Raw genomic sequence first — 21,104 nt, 5'->3', positions numbered from 1 at the left:
ATGTCTGCCGCAATTTTATTGTGTTTTTGGCAAAGCTCTGCGCGAGACTGTTCTTGTTCCTGGCCATAGTAACAGGTGCCCGCGTGCATAGCAACCTGCCTTTTACCTTCATAAAATTTATGAAAAAGGTAAATGCTCGGTATTTGGACTGTCATCTTACTTGCTGTTTATGTATACTATGGTGTTGCATACTTATGTCTATTTCAGAGTCACCTTTTCGTGGTTTATTTTATCGATCGTCATTTCTTTGATGATCAACTAACGGTAAACAATGTATAAAGTGTATAGTGTACAAATGTACACATACTTGTGTACATTTTATTGGGATGTGTTAGTAGCAACGTTCATGTTGATGTGGTGGGGAGGGGTTACAGTCGTTGAATCGGCATGGCCCAGCTAGTAGGTCCAGCTATGAGGCTGAGCTGGGACCCTGTGTCGTTGACTCTGGCAGCAAAGCTCTGTCAATGACACTGTCTGACACCTGTGACAGTCACAGTGATATGACGTTGCACTGACGTGACATGTAGTCAGTTAACAACAGGTACATAGCTTGGATGCTAACGAACACCTTTATCACATAAAGTGCAGACTCTTATCTGGGCCAGTCCCATTTTTCTAGCACCCAGAGTGTCCTCGGGGGGGGGGGGGGGGGGGGAAGGGGGGACAACAGTGATAAAATTGATAGGCCCAGCCTAATTCAGGTAAATTTTTTTATAGTCAATAAAATCATAAAATTTCCATCTTTTGGCTTTTTCGGGTGGCCGGGGGGGGGGGAAACTCTTAGTCTATTAGACAAATATACATAAGTGTGCATGTTATGTCAATAAACACATCCAAGAGTTTTGGATAAATATCAGCAAGAAAAAATATTAGGCTACTAAGTGTAACTATTTCTAAAGGCTTAAATTGGATTTGCATTATAAATCCCCATTGGCTAGTTCAGTAAGTAAGCCTTGGTAATGGTATAGTTATTAGGCTTCTGACACAGCTTTGAAGTAACAATTCTCTTTTCAGATTTCCAAATTGATGAACTGGAAAGGCAGTATCCAGTAAATCACCATGGCAACTGTAATGCCAGGATTACGGCCACAGACTCAGTCCATGTCTCTGGTCAGGTCCAATACCAGTAGCAGGATTACTACGCCATTTCCTCAGACAGGCAGGTCCAACCTTGTTATGTCTGCAGATCCACTCTCAAAGTCGTCGCCAAATTGTAAGTAGGCCTACAGAAATTCACAGATCTATTGATTATTTTTTTAACTTTTAATTGACTTTTATATACATCTGTTCTGTCCTCACCATAATTGTAGGCCCTATTCATTTTCATATCCATGTATATTGATGTACAATATTTCTGGATAAGACTGAGAGTATTTGTATATCGTGAAAAAACGTGAAATAGTTTCCCTATTTTTGAAATGTCATTTGAAAAGAAAGATACATTAATAAAGTAGCAAGTAAGACACAACTAAAATGGGCACACGGCACAAGGGTTTAATATAGTATTTCCTAATTTGCTTCTATTCTGCAGTCTTGAGCAATGGCAACAACAAACCTCAGTCAGCACACAACCTTGTCCCCAATGCTCAACTCACCATCATCGACCTTGAGGCAGTGTTGAGAGAGAAAATACGCCAAAAGTACCGAGATATCCATCAGGCCTTCCAGAATTACGACACCGATCTAACACTGAGCGTCACCAAGGGTGAGTTCAGGCGGGTCCTGGAGCTCTTCTGTCTGCCCATGACATCTGATCAGTTTGCTGCAGTCCTTGCCAAGGTGAGATATTTCTTCGTCTTCAGTGTTATTGCTGTTGGTGCGTATCGCTGACGCTCGTGATGACATGTCCATTTCAAAACATGGTGTCTGAGGGACATATTGACCTACACAATATTATAGAGTCCAGAATATCTCAATACAATAATAATGCTTCTCTCTTGCACAATTTGATAGTAGTTGATTATATTCATCCCAAGAACTATCCAATACTGGTCTATGTCTTGAGAGTTTGCCTTTAACATACATGTAGGATCGCTGTTGGACTAAGTAATTCATCCTCACCAACTAAGTTGTTCCCATACGACCATTCAATCTGGGCTCAAAGCCAAGTAGGAAACTCGTCTAAAGGAAATTTTCCTACTAGGTTGAATGATTACTGATCTCTGTAGCTAAAGAAAGACAATTTTCCATTCAATTTCAGGTTGCCACTAACCCAAATGGCACTGTCCGCTACGTAGAATTCATGGATAAGTTCTATGGGCAGATTACGAAAAAGGCTGACAAATCATGGGTGAGCGGCAGTCATCGCTATGCCAATGGCGGCCAACAGAATGGGTCTCCATCGAAGTTACAGGAACTCAACGTGGACATGATTGAGAAGATGCTGAGGGATAAGGTAGGTTCATGTGTTGCCTATCAGGTATTTACTATTTCAAATTTTGCCATGTGGACTATTTCATTTCAAATTTTGCCAAGTGGACGATTTTGAATTCATGCCACAAATTATTCAGCGCAATACCTGCATTTTCTTCTTAAAATATTAATCATTTTTTAACTCTACAGTGCCTGCTGTCTGATCCATAGATTATGTGCATGTATAGCGAGCCAAATCATTTACAAGCTATTTTATGACCAATTTTTCAGATCAGTAAGAATATGAAGAATATTGCCAAGGCTCTGCGTCTCTTTGACTACAATCGAGACGGTAACATCCAGAGACATGAACTAAGGAAGGTCCTAGAAAATTACTGCTTCAAACTCACTGACCCACAATTTGACAAGTACGTATAGTAAGGAGATAGAAATTATAGATCTTATTAAATCAAGGTGGCGAGAATAAGGACATGAGAAATTAACTTATATGTAACAGTCGGCCTTATCGTAACTTCCGTCGGCACTCCGATGTGGCATGGCATCTGCATGAATTTTTTGATAATTTTTCAGATTATGGCAGAGATATGACTTCCATCACACCGGGATTCTCAACTACAAGGATTTCCTGACAAAGTTGGGCGTTTCTGTTGACCACAGGATGAATGCTACAATTCCAGAGGGAGCAAGAGGAGGTAAAAATTTTGTCTTGAAATATGCTTTGCATGATTTGATATGGCCTAGTCACGCAGCTCATTTTATTCAACCCAGTTCGACCCCTTTTACTATTTATCAGTATCAGAGCTGGTTAACATCCTTGTGCACTGCAATCCAGCCTTTTCTTAGCATGGATAGAATAAGCCAAAAAGATGCTTTCCTGTCGCTTCCAGCCCCAAACAAACATTTTGTCCTTACCTAAATTGATTTCAAGTTACTTAAAGATCTTGATTGCTTTCTCTTTAGCTCTTGTTTGGGAACAGAAAGCAGAAAAGGCTAAGTTGAAGAAGATGACGGTTGACCTCAGTAAAGATGAAAATATGAACTTCTACCAATTGGAAAGGGAATTGAGAAAAAGGGTATGCTATTGCAATGCTTTCTCTAGTTCATTTCAGTCTCTCCATGTGCATCGTATACCAAATGAAGCCAGCTCTACTCCATCTCTATCTTCCTTCAAAGTATCTAAATTCTTGAAACATTTCGACCTGAACCTGGAGGGCAAACAAAAGTGTTCTAAAAAGTGTGACCCAGGAGTGAAAGTTTAAAACAAGTTATATTATCTTCTATCCATTCCTTCCAGATGCGAACAAATTATGTCAACCTGAAAAGAGCCTTTCTAGCCTTTGATGCCAATCAGTCTGGTCTTATCTCCCTGGAGGATCTCAAATCTGTGCTTCATAATTTCACCATACCAATGTCGGACCAGTTATTTGGACAACTCATGGAAAAGTAAGTGATTTCTACCTGCTGTGCCAGTTTGGAAGTTGATGCAACAAGTAGAGAAGGTTATTTCAAAAAGAAAATTATTTCTGTTGGACTTTGGTTTATGATGATGCCTGTGGCTTAACTTCAGTGTATCATACTTTAAGCAATGACAACCTGGATAATTGATGGGCATTGACATCACAAACTCAAAGAATGGTCTAAGTCTCACAAAACAAAGCACATGGCTGTTTTCTGATGACCTCTCGAAAGCAAATTGTTCATGATCATGAAATTTGTCATGGCAACATCTTTACAGTATGCTTCATTGAAAACATTCTTCAATCTTCCTACAGGCTGGGTTTCATTACCTCTCGAAAGCAAATTGTTCATGATCATGAAATTTGTCATGGCAACATCTTTACAGTATGCTTCATTGAAGCATGTAACATTCTTCAATCTTCCTACAGGCTCGGTTTCAAGGCATCGGGTAAAATCTCCTGGGAGGCATTCCTCGAGAAGTTCCAGAACCCAATGGCTGCTGGCAACGGGCAGACGTTACCAATTAGGGACGACAACCACAAGTTCTTCCCAATTCGTGGGGCAGAGGAAAGCAAAACATTGGAGGAAATATTGAGATTGCTCCATGCTAAAGTCACAGATCACTTTAGTTCATTCAAGCAAGCTTTCCTTCAGATTGATAAGGTGAGGGCTTCAGTTGGGATACCATGGATGGCAAGTTGGGTGAAGATTCTTTAAAACCCAGATAATTTTGGCTAAGGACTGACAGGCTGATTGGTTGACTAATTGACAGGTGGATTGATTGATTGTGTTCCGGTATTGTTTTCACAACTAAAATTTGTTCTGGGAAGAATTAATAAAGACTCAAGTCTTTAGTTTTAGCTAGCGGTGTGATGTATAAAGCTTTTAATTCCAGTGAGAATGTCCAGCTAAGATCAAAGAGTACTCTCAATAAAATCTGGCCTAAAACGGGCACTGAAATGATCATGATTCTATCATTTTCAGAGGCGGGATGGTAAGATCACCAAGTCGGAACTGAGAAAAGTTCTGAATACGTTCAAGTTTGACATCTCAGATGCACAATTCAAGGAACTCATCAACGCACTTAGCCCCGAGGGGAACAGCATATCGTATCATAAATTCCTACACCTATTTGAGGCACGTGATGACATGAAGGAGGGTCATAAGTGGTTGAACTCGGTCCATCGTTATAACGACAAGCAGAAACCGGCCATCCTGGCATGGGAAACAGTAAGTTCATTTGCTTCTTGCATGGCCCACACTGTAGTAAAAACCTATTAATCTTGTCGTTGTGAAGCTAGGCCTTTAGTGTATCTAACTTTAGTGCTTTTTGCAGAGGCAATAGGTCATTATGAAGGGAATGGCCTCAGACAATGTCAGAGGCCTACTTGAAAAGGAAAGCTTGAGACAGTGAATATTTGATGATATGGGACAGCCTCGAAGGCAGTGTAAATTCTCTAGATTATTACTTTTTAGCAAAATTTCTTACATAGATTTTCCTACTCTCCAGGTTGAGGAAATACTGCGCGAGAAGATTGTTTACCATTGGAAGGACATAGCAGACGCAATACTCGCATGCGATGACAGAGATGAAGGCCTCATCTATCCACTAGAACTCAAGAAAATTCTTGATAAGCACTGCCTGCCCACTACCCAAGAACATTTTGATTTGTAAGTGTCACTTGACCATATAAGTTTACATCCTAAAACTGTTCACACTGTGCACAGTCTAGAAGCTTTTCAATTTGAGACATGACTGCAAAATCTTCATTTGCTTGGATGTGAGTCAAAGAAAAACACTGTTTCCTCCTCATTCAGTGATCATGGTATCCAAGTTCGTATAAAGATTCACCCATCTCAAAACGATAGCAAAAGTGCATGATTTATTTGATTGAAATTTTCTTTGCAAAATTTTCTTTTAGCCTTGTCTCCAGATGTCAGGAAAAGCGTGAAGATGGAAAGATGAATTATGCCGACTTCCTGATCAAACTTGGCGTGGACGTTATGCCTGGGGATGTGGTCGGCCTCAGTAACCAGATCGCTGAATCCAGTGATGCAGCAGAGCTCAAGAGGATGGACGATCTCTATGCTAGGTGAGACTACAATTTTGGTGTGAATATATGTTGACGAAACCGAATGGTTCATTCAGCAAGAAGACCTTGGTAATGGCTTTAAAGTTAAAAGTGTCTGTCTTCAAATGTGTGTGTTCAAGTGAAATGAAGACACAAAAAACGTCAATGAATTCTGACTTTACTTCTACGTTATAATTGTAGGTTGAACTCAAACTATCAGTGCACTGCTGAGCGTTCCAGTGGCATGTCGCCGCCAGAAATCGTAGCCCGCCTAAAAGACCGCATGGCACAGCACAGTAACACGATAAGGGATGCGTTTGTCTCCTACGACAGGAGACGAAGAGGAAAAATATCAAAAGTTGACTTCAAAAAGGTTCGTGCAAATTTGCTAAATGTGCAGACCATTGGTATCAAAATAACGACTATAATCATGTGTGACATAACACAAAAAACTGCTCTTGCACAAAAATTTGAACAGACTTGACGATAGACAGTGTGATTTAGTGTGGTAAGGTGCCGAATTCGTGATCCAAACATCAAGGGTTTGAAACCAGTCCCTGGCCTTACTTGTGACCTTACACGAGGCACTTTACTTCAGTTGCCTAGTCCTTTGCCCTATGAGAGACATTAGATTCCATCTGATGGGGCAAGCGCTAAATGTATACATGCTGTGGACCGACGAGTCGATGAGATTGCCTGGCTACCGTACATGAACCACCATCCTTCTTTCAGATCTTGGAAACCTACGGCCTACACTTCTCCGATGAACATTACGCAGAGCTCTGCAGTTACCTAGGATTCCAAAAGGGCTTCATGAACTACACGAACTTCATCAACAGTTTTAGCGACCCGCGTCCACAGGGACCTGGTCAAGAGTTCCTGCGTCGGGACAACCATCATGTGAATCCAATTCGTGGTGACCAATGGGGTATGACGGCAGAAGAGGTTGAGTTAAGTCTTAGAAAGAAGGTGGTTGAGAACTTTTCAGTAAGTACTAATTCTTTGTTCACATTGTATAAGGACCTTATATTACTAACTTTTTAACTTGAACTGAGTGCAGTTGGTCAGGCAACAGGCCTATACCTTCAAGTAATGGATAATAAATGTGCGGGAGCTCCAACTCATCGCGATTAACACCTCTTCGCCCTATGGTTCTGTAAAGTCATAGTTCTTGCTGTCCCTTTTGCCACACATTGGTGATGTGAGTTGTGATAAATGGACAAATATTGTCATCATGTTGGAATGAACTAGGCCTAGCAAAATAACCCTTCCTGCAGCCTGTTACTTATGCTAGATCCACTGAAAAGCTTTAGTACCTGGTAGGTCCCAATGTGCAGTTTTTCCAATGGTCTTAATTTTTTTCCAACTTTTGAGCCCATTACATTCTTGCAGACGAAAAGGAACCTTTATTATGATATGATTTGGATTATGTTTAAGCTTTTGAAAGTATTAGCAAGTAACCCCTTGCCAGGCTTTTAGGAATTTTCGTTACCAATGACTAATAATTGTCAACTAACCCCTCCTTTTCCAGACACCAGCTATGAGACCTTTTAGTGCTTGGTCAGACAGGCGCACTCCCGCAGCAAACGTAGTAAGGCAATCACGCATGCTCAATCACGCATGCGCAATCACGCATGCGCTGTGTTCCTTTACGTTCATGCCCACATCAATGTTTGTCCTTGCTTATTGCATGTTTCTGTTATCAAAACTGTGTTCAGCTTGTACATGTTGCTGCAAAATGTAGTTTTCAATTGGCCAATAAATGATTTTTTTGATTATCATTCAATTAAACCCAAATCTCCCTAATTATATGTTGCTGTTAGCTACAATTTTCTGTTGGTTCACAAATCGTTTATTTATTTATTCATTATATAGTTTAGTGATATTTAATTTGCATTTCTAATTGCTCGTAAATGCAGATAAGATGTGAGCTATGGCAAGCCAAAGCGGAATTTATTCAAGACTTTAGAATTACCATTCAAGAAGTTAAATATAAGTTCAAGAAGGAAATATATGTTCAAGACTAAAATATGTTCAACCTTGAATCAAATGTTTTCAACCTTGAATAAGATATGTTCAACCTTGAATCAAATGTTTTCAACCTTGAATAAGATATGTTCAACCTTGAATAAAATATGTTCAACCTTGAATAAAATATGTTCAACCTTGAATAAAATATGTTCAACCTTGAATAAAATATGTCCAACCTTGAACAAAATATATTCAACCTTGAACAAAATATATTCAAGACTCACGTGACCATATTCAAGACGCACGTGACCACAAAATTGATGACGTAGTTGCTCATGTTTTGATGCTTTACGGACTTTCCCGAACCCGCGTCCGGACTTTCCCGAACCCATGGTACTTGTGTTGCGTTTCGGAGCTCGAATTGTTCGCACGAGGTTTTGACACATGGTTGTACACGTACCTAGCCGCCTACACCTGACATGTACTGTAATCCTACACATCATGACATGGATGCCGAGTGAATGTCAGAGTCGATACATGTTTCACAGACATATCAGGCAAATTATAGGTTCAAAATGCGCAATGCCTCTCACCTTTCATTCTTAAGGCCGACACCACTGTATCGGATTCTCGTTGTCTTTTGACATGTTTGAGTGTTTAGGCTATACAGGCAATCAATCATGTCGTGAAACAGAACGCATCAGAAGTACCACAGATTCTACGCTCTACGTCATCAATTTTGTAGTCACGTGCGTCTTGAATATGGTCACGTGAGTCTTGAATATATTTTGTTCAAGGTTGAATATATTTTGTTCAAGGTTGGACATATTTTATTCAAGGTTGAAGATATTTTATTCAAGGTTGAACATATTTTATTCAAGGTTGAAAACATTTGATTCAAGGTTGAACATATTTTAGTCTTGAACATATATTTCCTTCTTGAACTTATATTTAACTTCTTGAATGGTAATTCTAAAGTCTTGAATAAATTCCGCTTTGGCTTGCCATAGTGAGCGACGTTTGCGTCCGTCCTTATTCCTATCAAATATAAAGGCATCATTATACCTATTAACTGTAAAGGCAGTTGACCCCTCCCAAAAATCCCTTAAAGCTGCCCAAAATTAGCAATAAAACCGCTTGCTTGCAGTCTTAACAAGTCCTGAATTGTATCGATCTTGTAGACGCTGTCTTAATGTTCTCATATTACAGTATGTGCTATTACAGAGTGCTTTAGTGTATTGCAAACGCTTTGAATGTTATTATTTTCAAAAATCTATAAATATTTGTGGAAATAGTTCTCTACAATTTACAGGGTGGCCCAGAATTATTTTCCAATAGAATTCTATTGTGTGTCCATTGTGTGAGGGAAAATAATTCTGCTCCACCCTGTAGAGTAAGTGCTCCTTCTGCCGTTAAAAGCCTATCAAATTCACCTTCTTCTCTCAACAGAATCTCCGAGGTGCTTTTTACAAATTTGACGACAATCACAGCGGTGGTTTGACAAAGGAGAACTTCCGTCGCATGCTGGATGCATTCATGTACATCATGACAGATGAAGAGTTTGAACGTTTATGCGGACGTTTTGGCGTCACACGACGGACCAAGATTTCGTATACAGACTTTTTGAACACGTTTGAAATACGTGACACATCGGATGGACATCATTGGATTTCAGACCATAGGTGTGTATGTCTATTACTGAAAATTTTCCATCTTTGAAAATTGAATTTGAACCAGCACAAACTATATATTAAGTTCTCAATAATCGACTACTCTAATTCTTTGGCCTGAAATGAATTATCAATGTCGGTTCATATACAACATATTACAGACAATAACATACAGTAGACCCTCTCTATTAAGGACACCCTAGGGACTGACATATGCTGTCCTTATTAGAGAGGTGTCCTGATTAGAGAGGTCAAATTGAATAGAAACAACCAATTCGGGACCAAAACTAGTGTTCTTATTAACTAGAGAGGGTGTCCTTAATAGAGAGGTGTCCGCTAAGAGAGGTTTCACTGTATATGGCTTGCATCACCATGCTGAAGACTAACCTATAATGAAATTCACTTAAATTTCTTTCTGTTAAATCCAGGTTTAACGAAACGTTCCCAACTCGCGACATGTTGGCAGAAGAAGTGCACAACGCCCTGACGATAAAAGCTCACCGCCAGTGGATCGACCTCGCCAAAGCTTTCCGTACCATGGACCAGGACGGTAATGGCATCATTACACGACGGGAACTGAGAGACATTCTCCACCGATTCATCCTACCAATAGGAAAGGAGGAGTTTAGTCGTCTTTGGCATATGTGAGTCTCAGCTACCCTCTACAGTCTTGATAACATTTTGATTCTTACACTATATCAGTCAATGTATAGTCAATGTATAGTCAATGTATAGTCAATGTATACAGTCAATGTATAGTCAATGTATACAGTCAATGTATAGTCTTACACTATATCAATCAATGATCTTCTAATTCTTCTTTGGTCAAATTGGTGGCTCTTGAGAGCATAAATTTTTTGCTTGCCATTATGTAGTTTGGCAGTGATTCTGCCCAGGGATCTGTCTTTGGCCTGTGAGGAGAAAGCCACCAAATACCCGCTGTTGGTGTCTCTTTGCTTGCCTGACTCCCTGATCAAGGTCACTTGATGACAGAACCCATAAAAGAAATCTTGGTTTGATGTCTCATTCAAAGGACATGTTGCAATCGAATTAAGTTAACTTGCCCTAAATCACAATAACAGTGAACCAGTTTTGGTGGTCTGAAGCTTATGTTGTTTGGAACACAAGTGTGACACCTTTTAAAGTGATACTATGATGTGATTTACAACTTTGCGGAAATACGTCCGTTTTTAATTGTTGATCACAAATGTAAAGCTCAAATTTTCCATTTTTGATTAGATTTATTATAAAATCGCCGAATGTAAACTACCACGACCGCGAAAATGTCATGTTGTGACGTCATCAACGAAAACGGCATCGAAGCGAGCCGTCCGAGCAGGATTAAACCATCAATTTCTAGAAAATGTGCATTTCGATTCGAAAACCTTACTGATTTATGAGAAAGTGACGTAGTCATTTGTCAAAAACAGCTAAAACATTATATGGTGAAATTTGACACGAGTTACCCTTTAAACTCAAGACCTCATTACAACACGTTATGTTTATTTCAAATCATTAGAATCGTACTTCAAATCTTCCAGGTATGATCCTGCTGGAAAGGGTGCCATCTCACACGAAGCCTTCTTAGAGAAGCTCACAGGCGAGCGTTTCGCCCCGGGCGACGAACAAGGCATGAGCAAGGATATCATCGAAAAGAGTTACCAGCGTCTCGCCGAGCACCACGAGTCACAACTCAATAAACACAAACAGATCTCCGTCAACCAAGCGCACATGACCTCGGTACTCAATATCAACGACGTCCATCAGAAACTCAAGTGAGTCCAGTGGAACCTCTCTTAGCCGACACCTCTCTATTAAGGACAACCTCTCTATTAAGGACACTAGTTTTAGTCCCGAATTGGTTGTTTCCATTCAATTTGACCTCTCTAATCAGGAAACCTCTCTATTTAGGACAGCACTTGTCAGTCCCAAGGGTGTCCTTAATAGAGAGGTTCTACTGTATATCAATCAGTTCAAAGTAAAAATATAGCTCTTTTTCAAACAAGACTAATAAAGAAGTACAAGCTAGTGCCTTCTTGAAGCAGTGTCTTAGATGTTGCAGTCATGGTTTCAGATTTACCTCAGCCATTGCAATGGTCCCTTTCACATCCAATAAGAGAACGCTTTAGGGGGTGACTTTTTCCAAAGCTAAAATTGTTGTGGTTTTCTAGGGACATAATCCGAGATTACTACGATGACTTGTATTCAGCCTTTAAGAGGTATGACAAAGGAAGAAAGGGATATCTGACTGTCAACGAAATACAGAATGTTCTTGTCAGTCTCAACTTCTTCCTGACTGACGACCAGTTCTTCGAATTATTAGATAGGTAAGTGCGTAAATAGAATTGTAATTGAAGGGGACTGCGTGCTCAAGGAATTGGTAACCCTCATTTCTATCATTTTGAGAAAAACAGGTCAGCTGCTTGGTCACACCAGGTAAAAGAATTGGGGCCAGTGACGTCGTCTACTGACAGTCTAAAGCAAGCGTTGTATTCGTTTTGTTTGACTTCTGTGATCATAAAATAACACATCTGAATTGTATTGTTGATATTACAGAGTTGGATTAACCACAGACAAAAGTCGACTGAGCTACGAGCTCTTCCTCAAAGCATTTGAGGAGGGAAGAAAATCTGCATACGGTCACCGACGACCCGATGTTGTCATCAAACAACATCCATCGTGGACACCAACGAAGGCCGAGACTCGGTTGCGAGACAAGGTTGCAGCCAATGTGGACAGTATTCAAAAGGTGCGTTTACATGATTTTTAGGACATTATGAATCTATACTGTTCTGAGTTTAAGCTGCGCAATACTGATTAAACAATGGGCCATAACTCTGCGCTACTGCATTTATGGCTGAACTAAGATGGCTTCCTTCTCTAGTCCTTACAAAAATGCATGTTTCTGTCAATGATTTTCAGAACTAATGGGTTTGAAATTCTCTCGTTCATGATTTCAGATGTTCGTTGCATTTGACAAGGGAGAAACTGGGCGTGTGAAGGCGTCAGAATTCCGACGAGTATTAGACAACTTCTGTTTCAAGATGACAGACGAACAGTTCAAAGGGTTAATGAGTAAGATCAAGGTGGAAGGGGACAACATGGTGGACTATCAAGCGTTCTTGAGTTCATTCACATTGGGAGAGACCAAGAGAATTCAAGCAGTAAGTTTTTACACGATTCCTGGTCAGTCCCAGAGTATACTCATATGATAGAGAGGGAGACTTTTTTCGATGATGTATATTTCCTCTGGCTTGCCTGGTTTCCTCCTGCAATACAAATTGCATAAATCTTGTCTAAAGAGCCAATAATGAGCAAGTTGGCTCCAACGCTCCAAACTCAATACATTAAATATAAAAAAATTATTCAATTCGATGTCCAAGTAAAACTGTCTTTACCTTTCAGGATGCAGAGAAGTGGCTCCAGCACATCCAAAATGCAGTACGGGCTCGAACCCCCCTTCCAATACCAATTGATGAAGTCCGAGAGAACCTGCGAGAAGCCGTGACAGCCCGCGTCTACGTGTTTGCGAAAGCATTCAGTGAGATAGATTATGCCAAGATCGGGGTGATCTCCAAGGAGGATTTCAGGAGGGTGGTCAACGAAAATGCTTTCCGTCTTACCGATGACCAGGTGAGTCTATTGCCTTTTCAATTTCATAAATCAATGACTCGGAAGCAGTTCAAAAAGTAGAGCATGATAAAAGCGGTTTTCCAAATGTTACTCCATGAATCACCGTGACAATTTTTTTCCAGCTGGACAAACTCTGGGCAAGTCTTTCAGTTAACGAATTCGGCAACTTGGATTACAAAGGGTTCTTGTCGGAGTATTCGGGCCAGGAAGGAGATTGGTGTCAAGTCACGCAACCCCAACCTTCATGTACGCAGCGTGATATCATGTCACGAATGGCACAGACTCCCATGCTTCCTCCACCTACTGCTGACCCAAACCTGAGGCCTTCGCCAGCAATCTTTAGGCCACCAACTGCTAAGGTATCTATAAAGCTTTCATGAAGTTTTCATTTATTTACTCCCAGAACTTTGAGACTAACCTTGCCAAAATAAAAAACAATTAAAACAACTAAATAATCAATTTGTCAAAAGTTGCACCGATGTCACAAGTGTCGTGACTTCTAGTTGTTTGATCAGATGGCAGCACATGTAAAATCAATTGACAATCCACTGTCATAAGGTATCAATGGTGTTGCTACAACTATGTAAACTTATGAGGCCCTCATACAAAGACCAAGTGAGGGAAGTTTAAGTGATGTACAGAAGTTGAGGGAGAGAGACAAAAGGTTTTAAATGTCATACAGTTATCATGAATTGTATGTTGCTGATATGATGCTGTTGAAATACTTCTCCAGGTGTTGCCCATAACATAGAAATACCCCATTGCAAAAAACTACCCCTGTGTTTTTAACAAACTTTTTGCACAAGTTCTCGTTTTCTGGCACCGATTCTAGCTTTTCCCTAACACTCTTCTTCCAGTCTCCCACGAATCTGAAGTCAAAATCTGTAATCAGGGTGACCAACACTCCTCTGTGCAGGTCAACAAGTTATACAGAACAGGTGATTGTTATTTTGAGACTAAGGGTTGACCATAGGTATCGCCATTTTGGCTAAAACTTGAAATCCTAAAGTTATTAGAACTCCTTCAAAACATAGTGAATGGTCATTCCAAGGGCGGGAGTCTGTTCTTTGTTTTCCAGAGAACGGCCTCCAGGGTTTTAAATGAGCATTCAATTCATTTGGAAAGAGTTCGAATTGCTTTAGGATTTGGAGGTCTAGCCAAAATGGCGGTACCTATGGTCTACCCTTAATACGTCCTTTACAATTTAAAGGGGTACGCCATTCGTAATTACTGGTGGTCCAGGAAAAATAGAAATGCAGTACAATGTTGATACACTATGCCGTATTAAATGCATACCATTTTGCTATAATATTGCCACTACTTTTTCGTTTCTTCTCTGCATGTAAAAAAATTAAGAGACTAGGGATGGCGTTTTTCTAATGCCTCTCAAAACACATTAGAGATAACAATACCCTTTTACTCATTCCTTCAGTATGAGGTCGACTACAGTAAACCCGAGTCGATGAAGATTATGAGGAGAGCTAACACCCCAGCTCTTGTTGATGCGTCCAGGGCTGAGCAGATGCTCAAGGACGTAATCTATAAAAACTGGAAAGACATGCAGCGACAGTTTAGGCAGATCGATAGCGACAACCGAGGGACGATACACCCGAATGATTTCAAAGGTAAAAGACGTTTACTATTCGTGACTTGTTTGTTACAATTTTTCTCACAAATATTGTGAGATTTTTTCATGCCTAGTGCGGGACACAGATGTCACCTAAAAAGATTTCATAAAAGATTTTGTTTAGGCCACTTCTGATCTCATCCTATTAAAAAGCCTTTTTCACTTGCAGTTTAAGTTAATTTTGCATTCGGTGTGGTCTGGTATAAAAAACAAGTCGTAGAAGTTTCTAATCTCTTTTTCAGATGTTATTGACAGATACCTGACCTTGCCATTTGACGACCTTGAGAGGTTAGCCATCAAATATGATGTCAAGGACAAGGGAATGGTCAATTACCGCGACTTCCTTCGCCATTTTGTACTGACCATGAAGACCAGGGAAAACACCTTGGTCGAGAGAAGAATCTTGCCAATGCGCCAAACATCCTCAGTGGGGGTATGTATGCTCTCTTGGTCGACTATTGGAATACTTTTCTGCTTTCACGATGATGAAAATGGCAGAATGCATTGAGTAGTCAGTTTGGCACATTTTTATCCCAAAGACTGGGTTTTTTTAAAAGTTAAACTGGCCCTTAACCCATCCCCTATACATGCTTCCCGAAATTGGTGTCTTGCATTGGAACTAACTTTTTCCCCCTTGTCCGTCATTAAAGGCATTCAAGTGTGTTGGTCAACCATGACTATCTCCTTTGTCCCTCCACCATAAGGCCTAGTTTCCCCTTATGACATCACTATTTCGGACACTCAGTGCTGCATTTCTGGAAAGGTGTATATGGCAGTGCACCTGACATTGGTAATGATGTCTGTGATGAGTCACTGTACAACACTGCGACAAATTTCTGATATTTCTCTCTTTTTTCAGGGAACCTCGACGACCAGTAAGGGACCTCAACTAAATGACATCATGACAAGAATGCGAGAATGTGTCATGGAAAATTGGAAAAAAATGCGTCGCTCATTCCGTCAAATTGACAAGAATGCAACTGGCGTTATAGCGCCGCTTGAATTCCGTAGCATACTCAAAGAATTCCAAATAAACCTGTCAGAGAGTGAATTCTTCCATATTTTGACATTTTATGATGCAGATATGACAGGAAAAATCCATTATAATGATTTCATAAGGGCCTTCATTACTGTTTAGGATAAATGGCCTATTCCAATAGTCCTGTGCTTTGAACTCATTCAGACGTTAAGAGAGAAATTTGTGAAGTTTCTCCCTGAACTACTTCTTCTCAACTTATGACCTTTCACAACATTGTTTTTGTGAAATTTTAAAGAGTATTTGCTAACTCAATGTCAACACATACATGGTAATTTTTGTATGAAGGGTACCAGGCGTAAAACTGCTCCTCGTGACGGGGGATCATGGGGGTCGTTTTTTTCTGTTTACCTATTTTTGCTGTGGTGGAGCAGGTTCTGGCAAAGTTCTTGGTATGTTCTCGAAGAAGCCATACCTTGATGACCTTTTCAACACTCAATGCGCATAAAAAGCCAGAGCTAGCCAAATTCATGCTTCGAGTGACTCACCAAACTTGCTAAACATCCCCTGTTTGTCTCCCTGAACTACTTCTTCTCAACTTATGACCTTTCAGAACATTGTTTTTGTGAAATTTTAAAAGAGTATTTGCTAACTCAATGTCTGACACATACATGGTAATTTTTGTAGGAAGGGTACCAGGCATAAAAATGCTCCTCGTGACGGGGGATCATGGGGGGTCGTTTTTTTCTGTTGACCTATTTTTGCTGTGGTGGAGCCGGTTCTGGCAAAGTTCTTTGTATGTTCTCGAAGAAGCCATACCTTGATGACCTTTTCAACACTCAATGCGCGTAAAGCCAGAGCTAGCCAAATTCATGCTTCGAGTGACTCACCAAACATGCTGAACATCCCCTGTTACTGGCTTTCATGTTCATCCCTGACTCAAGTTTGACAAAGTATGACCGGAATTTGGTATCTGAGTAATGGAAAGTTATAGTATTATCAACTCTCTCTTACTCAATTCTATACAATTTTATTGGGCCTTTAGCTGGTGGCGGGCATCTTTTGCAGCACAGTATGCCCCTGGGTTTTATTGTGGGGCTCGTCTGAAAGATGTTCTAATCACAAGTCATGACGTGTGAAGCCCTCAGGCCTGGGGGATGCTAAAATTAACTCAATCAGGTTTTAAGAAGTCTACATTTTGAATGAGACTCATCATATCCATTGGGACATTTTCCTGCTGTGGCTCCAGCACGTATGACGTAATTGAATGACACCTGCTGGTGAGGTTTGCATGGGAATCTTTCGATGATATTTCAACTTCTTAGTAACTATCTTAAAGGGACAATATACGTAGCAGCTAGGCAGGCAAGATAAAGTTACACAAAGTCGCCAATAGGGGTCCCTCGCATCTCGTAATGATTCGCGCTTGTACGAGGAATATATTGAGCGCTGAATCTGACATGACCTAGAGCCCTTACTGTGTATATTAGTCACCTGAAGATGACCAAATTAGCCCCTCTGCTCCTGCCTATAGTCCCCCTTTAATTGTGGGTAATTATTTAGTCACCATGCTCTTGAATTGAGCATACCTGTAGTTAACCTACTGGGATGACAGTGGCAGGAAAATGCCCTTGGAATCGGGCCTCATACAAAGTTTTTTAAAGTTTTCTCGTTAAAGTTGACTGTGATAAATTTGATTTGTACATGTGCATATAATGTAATTTAATGTCCTATTGATACTCTGTACATTTATTTATGCATATATTGGATAAAAAGTATAAACATGTTATATTTCTACACAAATATACTACTAGTTAATCCTTTATAATAATAATGATGTCATAAGAACAACCAACATATTTTTTTTGATCATATGTACCAGTACACTAGGTGAGATTCAAGAATCCCTGGTGGTGGTAACATGAACTATTCCAGGCCACTTTATTGTCGTGACACACGTGTCCCTTTAAAATTGATCATAGACATCTCCACATAAAGATAGCTGCAAATTTGTATGGCTTTTTTATCATGAAGTTTAGTCCAAATTAGTGACATTTTAATGAACACTGATTTGTAATGAAGAATATGAAATAAGTGCCAAATGTACTCTTGTATCATATACATGTATATATATATGCACCAATATTGCCAAATGATGAGCACTTGTGATATTAGCATTCTAACTTTTAAACCAAGTATAAACCAATTTTGATAGATAGATTTTTCTTTCAAACATTTACTCAGTTAGTACATATACGATGTCCTCATTTGGTCAGTCCTGCCCCCATGGATCTGCCTGGGAAAAACCAAGCTGTTCTTGAAGCTCTGGGTGATGTTTGTCTGGAAATATTGTGTAATTTATGCGATAAAACATAACTTAAAGGTACTTTCTTTCGCTGTTGTACCATGCTATACAAAGCTAACTTTTGTAAAGTATTTTTCTTGTACATGATTCTATGTAGTGTTTTTCTAATGTTGTACATTAATGTTAAATACATTGTAAATGGTTAGTTTTAACAATGAGTTATCTTTGTTTAATCCAGCCTTAATCCAAATTGCTCTGTGATGCTTTACATCCCAAACTACCGCTATCAAATTATCACCACACTAAAAGGAGATGCAAAGACAACTGGTCATCTATACATACAAGTAGTATTGGATGATGCCCTTTATCCCAAACTGCCTCAATCAAACTTTCACCTCGCATGGATGACGGGCTGGTCTGGTCACCCTATTATCGCTAGATGTTGGATAATGCCCTATATCCCAAACTGGCTTAGCCGGCCTTTCATATCTCCATATTGGATGACGCCCTCAATCAAACTAACCTCTACATGGATGATGCCCTATATCCCAAATTGGCCAAGCCAATCAGTCGCCTCTTCATTCATATTGGATGCTAAAAGACATGCCTCAAACTGTCGTGGCACCTCTCATAGATGATGTCCTATATCCCACAAGCAGGCCTGGCCAACGAATCCTCTCTTTTTATTGGATAACGCCCTATATCACTCACTGGCCTGGCCATCCTGTCATATATTGAATCTATAGATCCCCTCATGCCGATTCACCGTCGCTGTGCCTATATCCATCCTTTAAGGAGAAAGGAGGAGACTTTAGGACTGATATTCGCCGCCGATAAGTCGGCATGAGATGCCCTCTACCCCAAGCTGGCCCTTCCTGACGTAATCAGTGGTTTAAAATATACTCCGCCTCTCGATATTTCAAACGAGGTAGGAGTATAGCAAAATCTGATCTCAGGATGAAGCTGGCCAATTTCATTTACAATGCAAGCGTAAGGGCTCCAATAGTTCCCCTTTCAAGGTCCGTTCATCTTGACCACCAAGGTTTTTGCGTCTAGACACCGGCTATGTTTAAAGGGAGTATAGACCATGCGGTTCAGGATGAGGTCCGTTATTATCACTGTCGCCTAGCTTGAAAAAGAACAAACTCAGACCTATTGATCCATGTTGCGAATTTGGAACAACTGCATCACAACATTGGCAAAAGCTATTGATTTTGAAATAATCTTCGGTATTAACATCCATGTCGAGAATCCATGTTGGACAGACAAAAATATCAGCTATCGAACATCTTTATCTGACCTACATGTAGTCGCACTATAAAGACCATTGGTGCTCAGAACACATTTTCTTCACAATTTATACCGCAAGTAGTTTAGAATAAAACAATAGGCCCAGTTGTGACCGGGTTGAGACTCACGATGTTTTTTTTTAGTCCAAAGCAGTTATGAAAAATTGTCTTCGACTGGTGTAACAGGAGCTGTCGTCCTTACCATATACATGTATGTTATTCGAAAATGGAGTCCTTATAATTGTCTATAATTGTCTTTTTGTGTTATTGTGACAAGGCATTCATGTCAGCCCCCCCCCCCCCCCCCCCCCCCAGCAATTGGAACCCCCTCATATTATATGTGATTAGGGCCAGCTATCCCGCGGAACATCCGGTCTATATATCCCCTCCTGCAATGCTCTCCATGTGCCAGCGATATTTAGGGGAGACTGTCCTCAGTCGGTAGTGTGGAATATCAATTTTCTGTGGTCAAAGTAGACTAAAGGTAGTTCATTCAGTCATGAAATTATTCAAAAGATTCCACTGGCGCGACTTTCTCGCCAACAATAAAATAGTGCACCTCCTCGTATTTCACAGGGTCCTCAAAACTCATTGATATGATCCCCTCTTCCAACTCCTTGTCATCAACCTCCTCTAAAACAGACAGCAGACGACGCCGTAGCATGCTGACGTAGTCATCCTTCCGTATCTCAACCTGGAACACCTTCCTGAAGACCTCCACCAAAAACCCACACCCTTTCATAACTGGTTCATACGCGTCACGTGTCATCTTTGTTTTCCATCTCTCCTGAGCAGACGAGAATAAATGAAAGGCGTCTGTGCTGCTCATCTGATCAACAATCACCCTACCACCATTTGGAAGCCTGCGGTAAATGTTCCCCATGACAGTTTTCAAGGCATCCCTCGGGAGCAGATGTGCAGTTTCCTGGAACAACACTTTGCTGTATTCGATGTCGAGCTGTGAAAATTTCTCGGCGGTCATGTTGAAGGCCGCAACTCCATCCGTTTGACTCAATACTTCCAGACTCTCTCTGTCCTCGTCAACAGCCAGGCACTTGCTCACCTTAAAATATAATGGTAGTTTTGAAATTGTCCTCCCTTTGCCACAGCCCATGTCAACGAAAACATCAGTTGGATGCAGGTCAGCGTATGTCGTGACGAAGTTTGAGAAGTACTCCTCGTCGTAGCAAGCCTTGTAGTCGAAAAATCTGTCATATTTGTAAGACGAGTTCTGCTTAGATGCCGCCATAGTTGGAGCTACTTCCGACAATGAAGTATACCCGATATGGGACACAGAATGACAATGGCCTACCAATTTACCAGCATATATCGACCAAACGAAAAACAGTGTCAGTGGAACATGATAATTTTTTCTGATTCATTCACCTTTGTTGTTTCAGTATTATCTAGTCAAAGAAAGCAATGACTATAATCTAATCAATGAACAATAGAAGCATCCTGAACCTTATAGTCCTATATAATCCCTTTAAATCCAGGCAAAATCTTGATAAGATGCAAAACTTTTGGTGGCTGTCAAGATGCAATAGAAGTTGACGGTGATAGACTAAGTAGGCCTAGTTGGTATAGTCATTTGAGTATGAGTAAGTTGGTGGCAATCGAATGAGCAATAGATCGAAGTTGATGGCATTCGAATACTAAGTAAGTTATAGAAGTTAATCGATCAGCGAATTAGTAGTTGACGTTGCATGGTAGTCTATCAAGGTCAAGAA

General features: G+C 40.3%; 1 protein-coding gene across 1 annotated transcript; it reads left to right on the top strand.

The window, feature by feature from the left end:
• The first annotated feature begins 68 nt into the window (after positions 1 to 68).
• LOC135487614 (EF-hand calcium-binding domain-containing protein 6-like) lies at positions 69 to 18,291 on the top strand. The gene is made up of 26 exons (XM_064771571.1): positions 69 to 128; positions 1,015 to 1,213; positions 1,532 to 1,779; positions 2,201 to 2,395; positions 2,644 to 2,780; positions 2,944 to 3,065; positions 3,334 to 3,446; positions 3,668 to 3,816; positions 4,260 to 4,494; positions 4,816 to 5,061; positions 5,342 to 5,502; positions 5,754 to 5,924; positions 6,105 to 6,276; positions 6,636 to 6,890; positions 9,324 to 9,556; positions 9,973 to 10,188; positions 11,086 to 11,319; positions 11,716 to 11,871; positions 12,101 to 12,293; positions 12,505 to 12,708; positions 12,950 to 13,177; positions 13,300 to 13,536; positions 14,035 to 14,115; positions 14,610 to 14,802; positions 15,047 to 15,237; positions 15,664 to 18,291. Exons 2-26 carry the CDS (start codon positions 1,060 to 1,062, stop codon positions 15,940 to 15,942), a joined length of 4,803 nt encoding a protein of 1,600 aa, XP_064627641.1. The 5' UTR covers positions 69 to 128; positions 1,015 to 1,059; the 3' UTR covers positions 15,943 to 18,291.
• Positions 18,292 to 21,104: the final 2,813 nt, after the last annotated feature.

This window comes from Lineus longissimus, chromosome 5, assembly GCF_910592395.1.
Source record: "Lineus longissimus chromosome 5, tnLinLong1.2, whole genome shotgun sequence".
NCBI classification, from domain to species: Eukaryota; Metazoa; Nemertea; class Pilidiophora; order Heteronemertea; family Lineidae; genus Lineus; species Lineus longissimus.
Note: the sequence above shows the minus strand (reverse complement) of the source record. Positions and strands in the feature narration are given on the sequence as shown.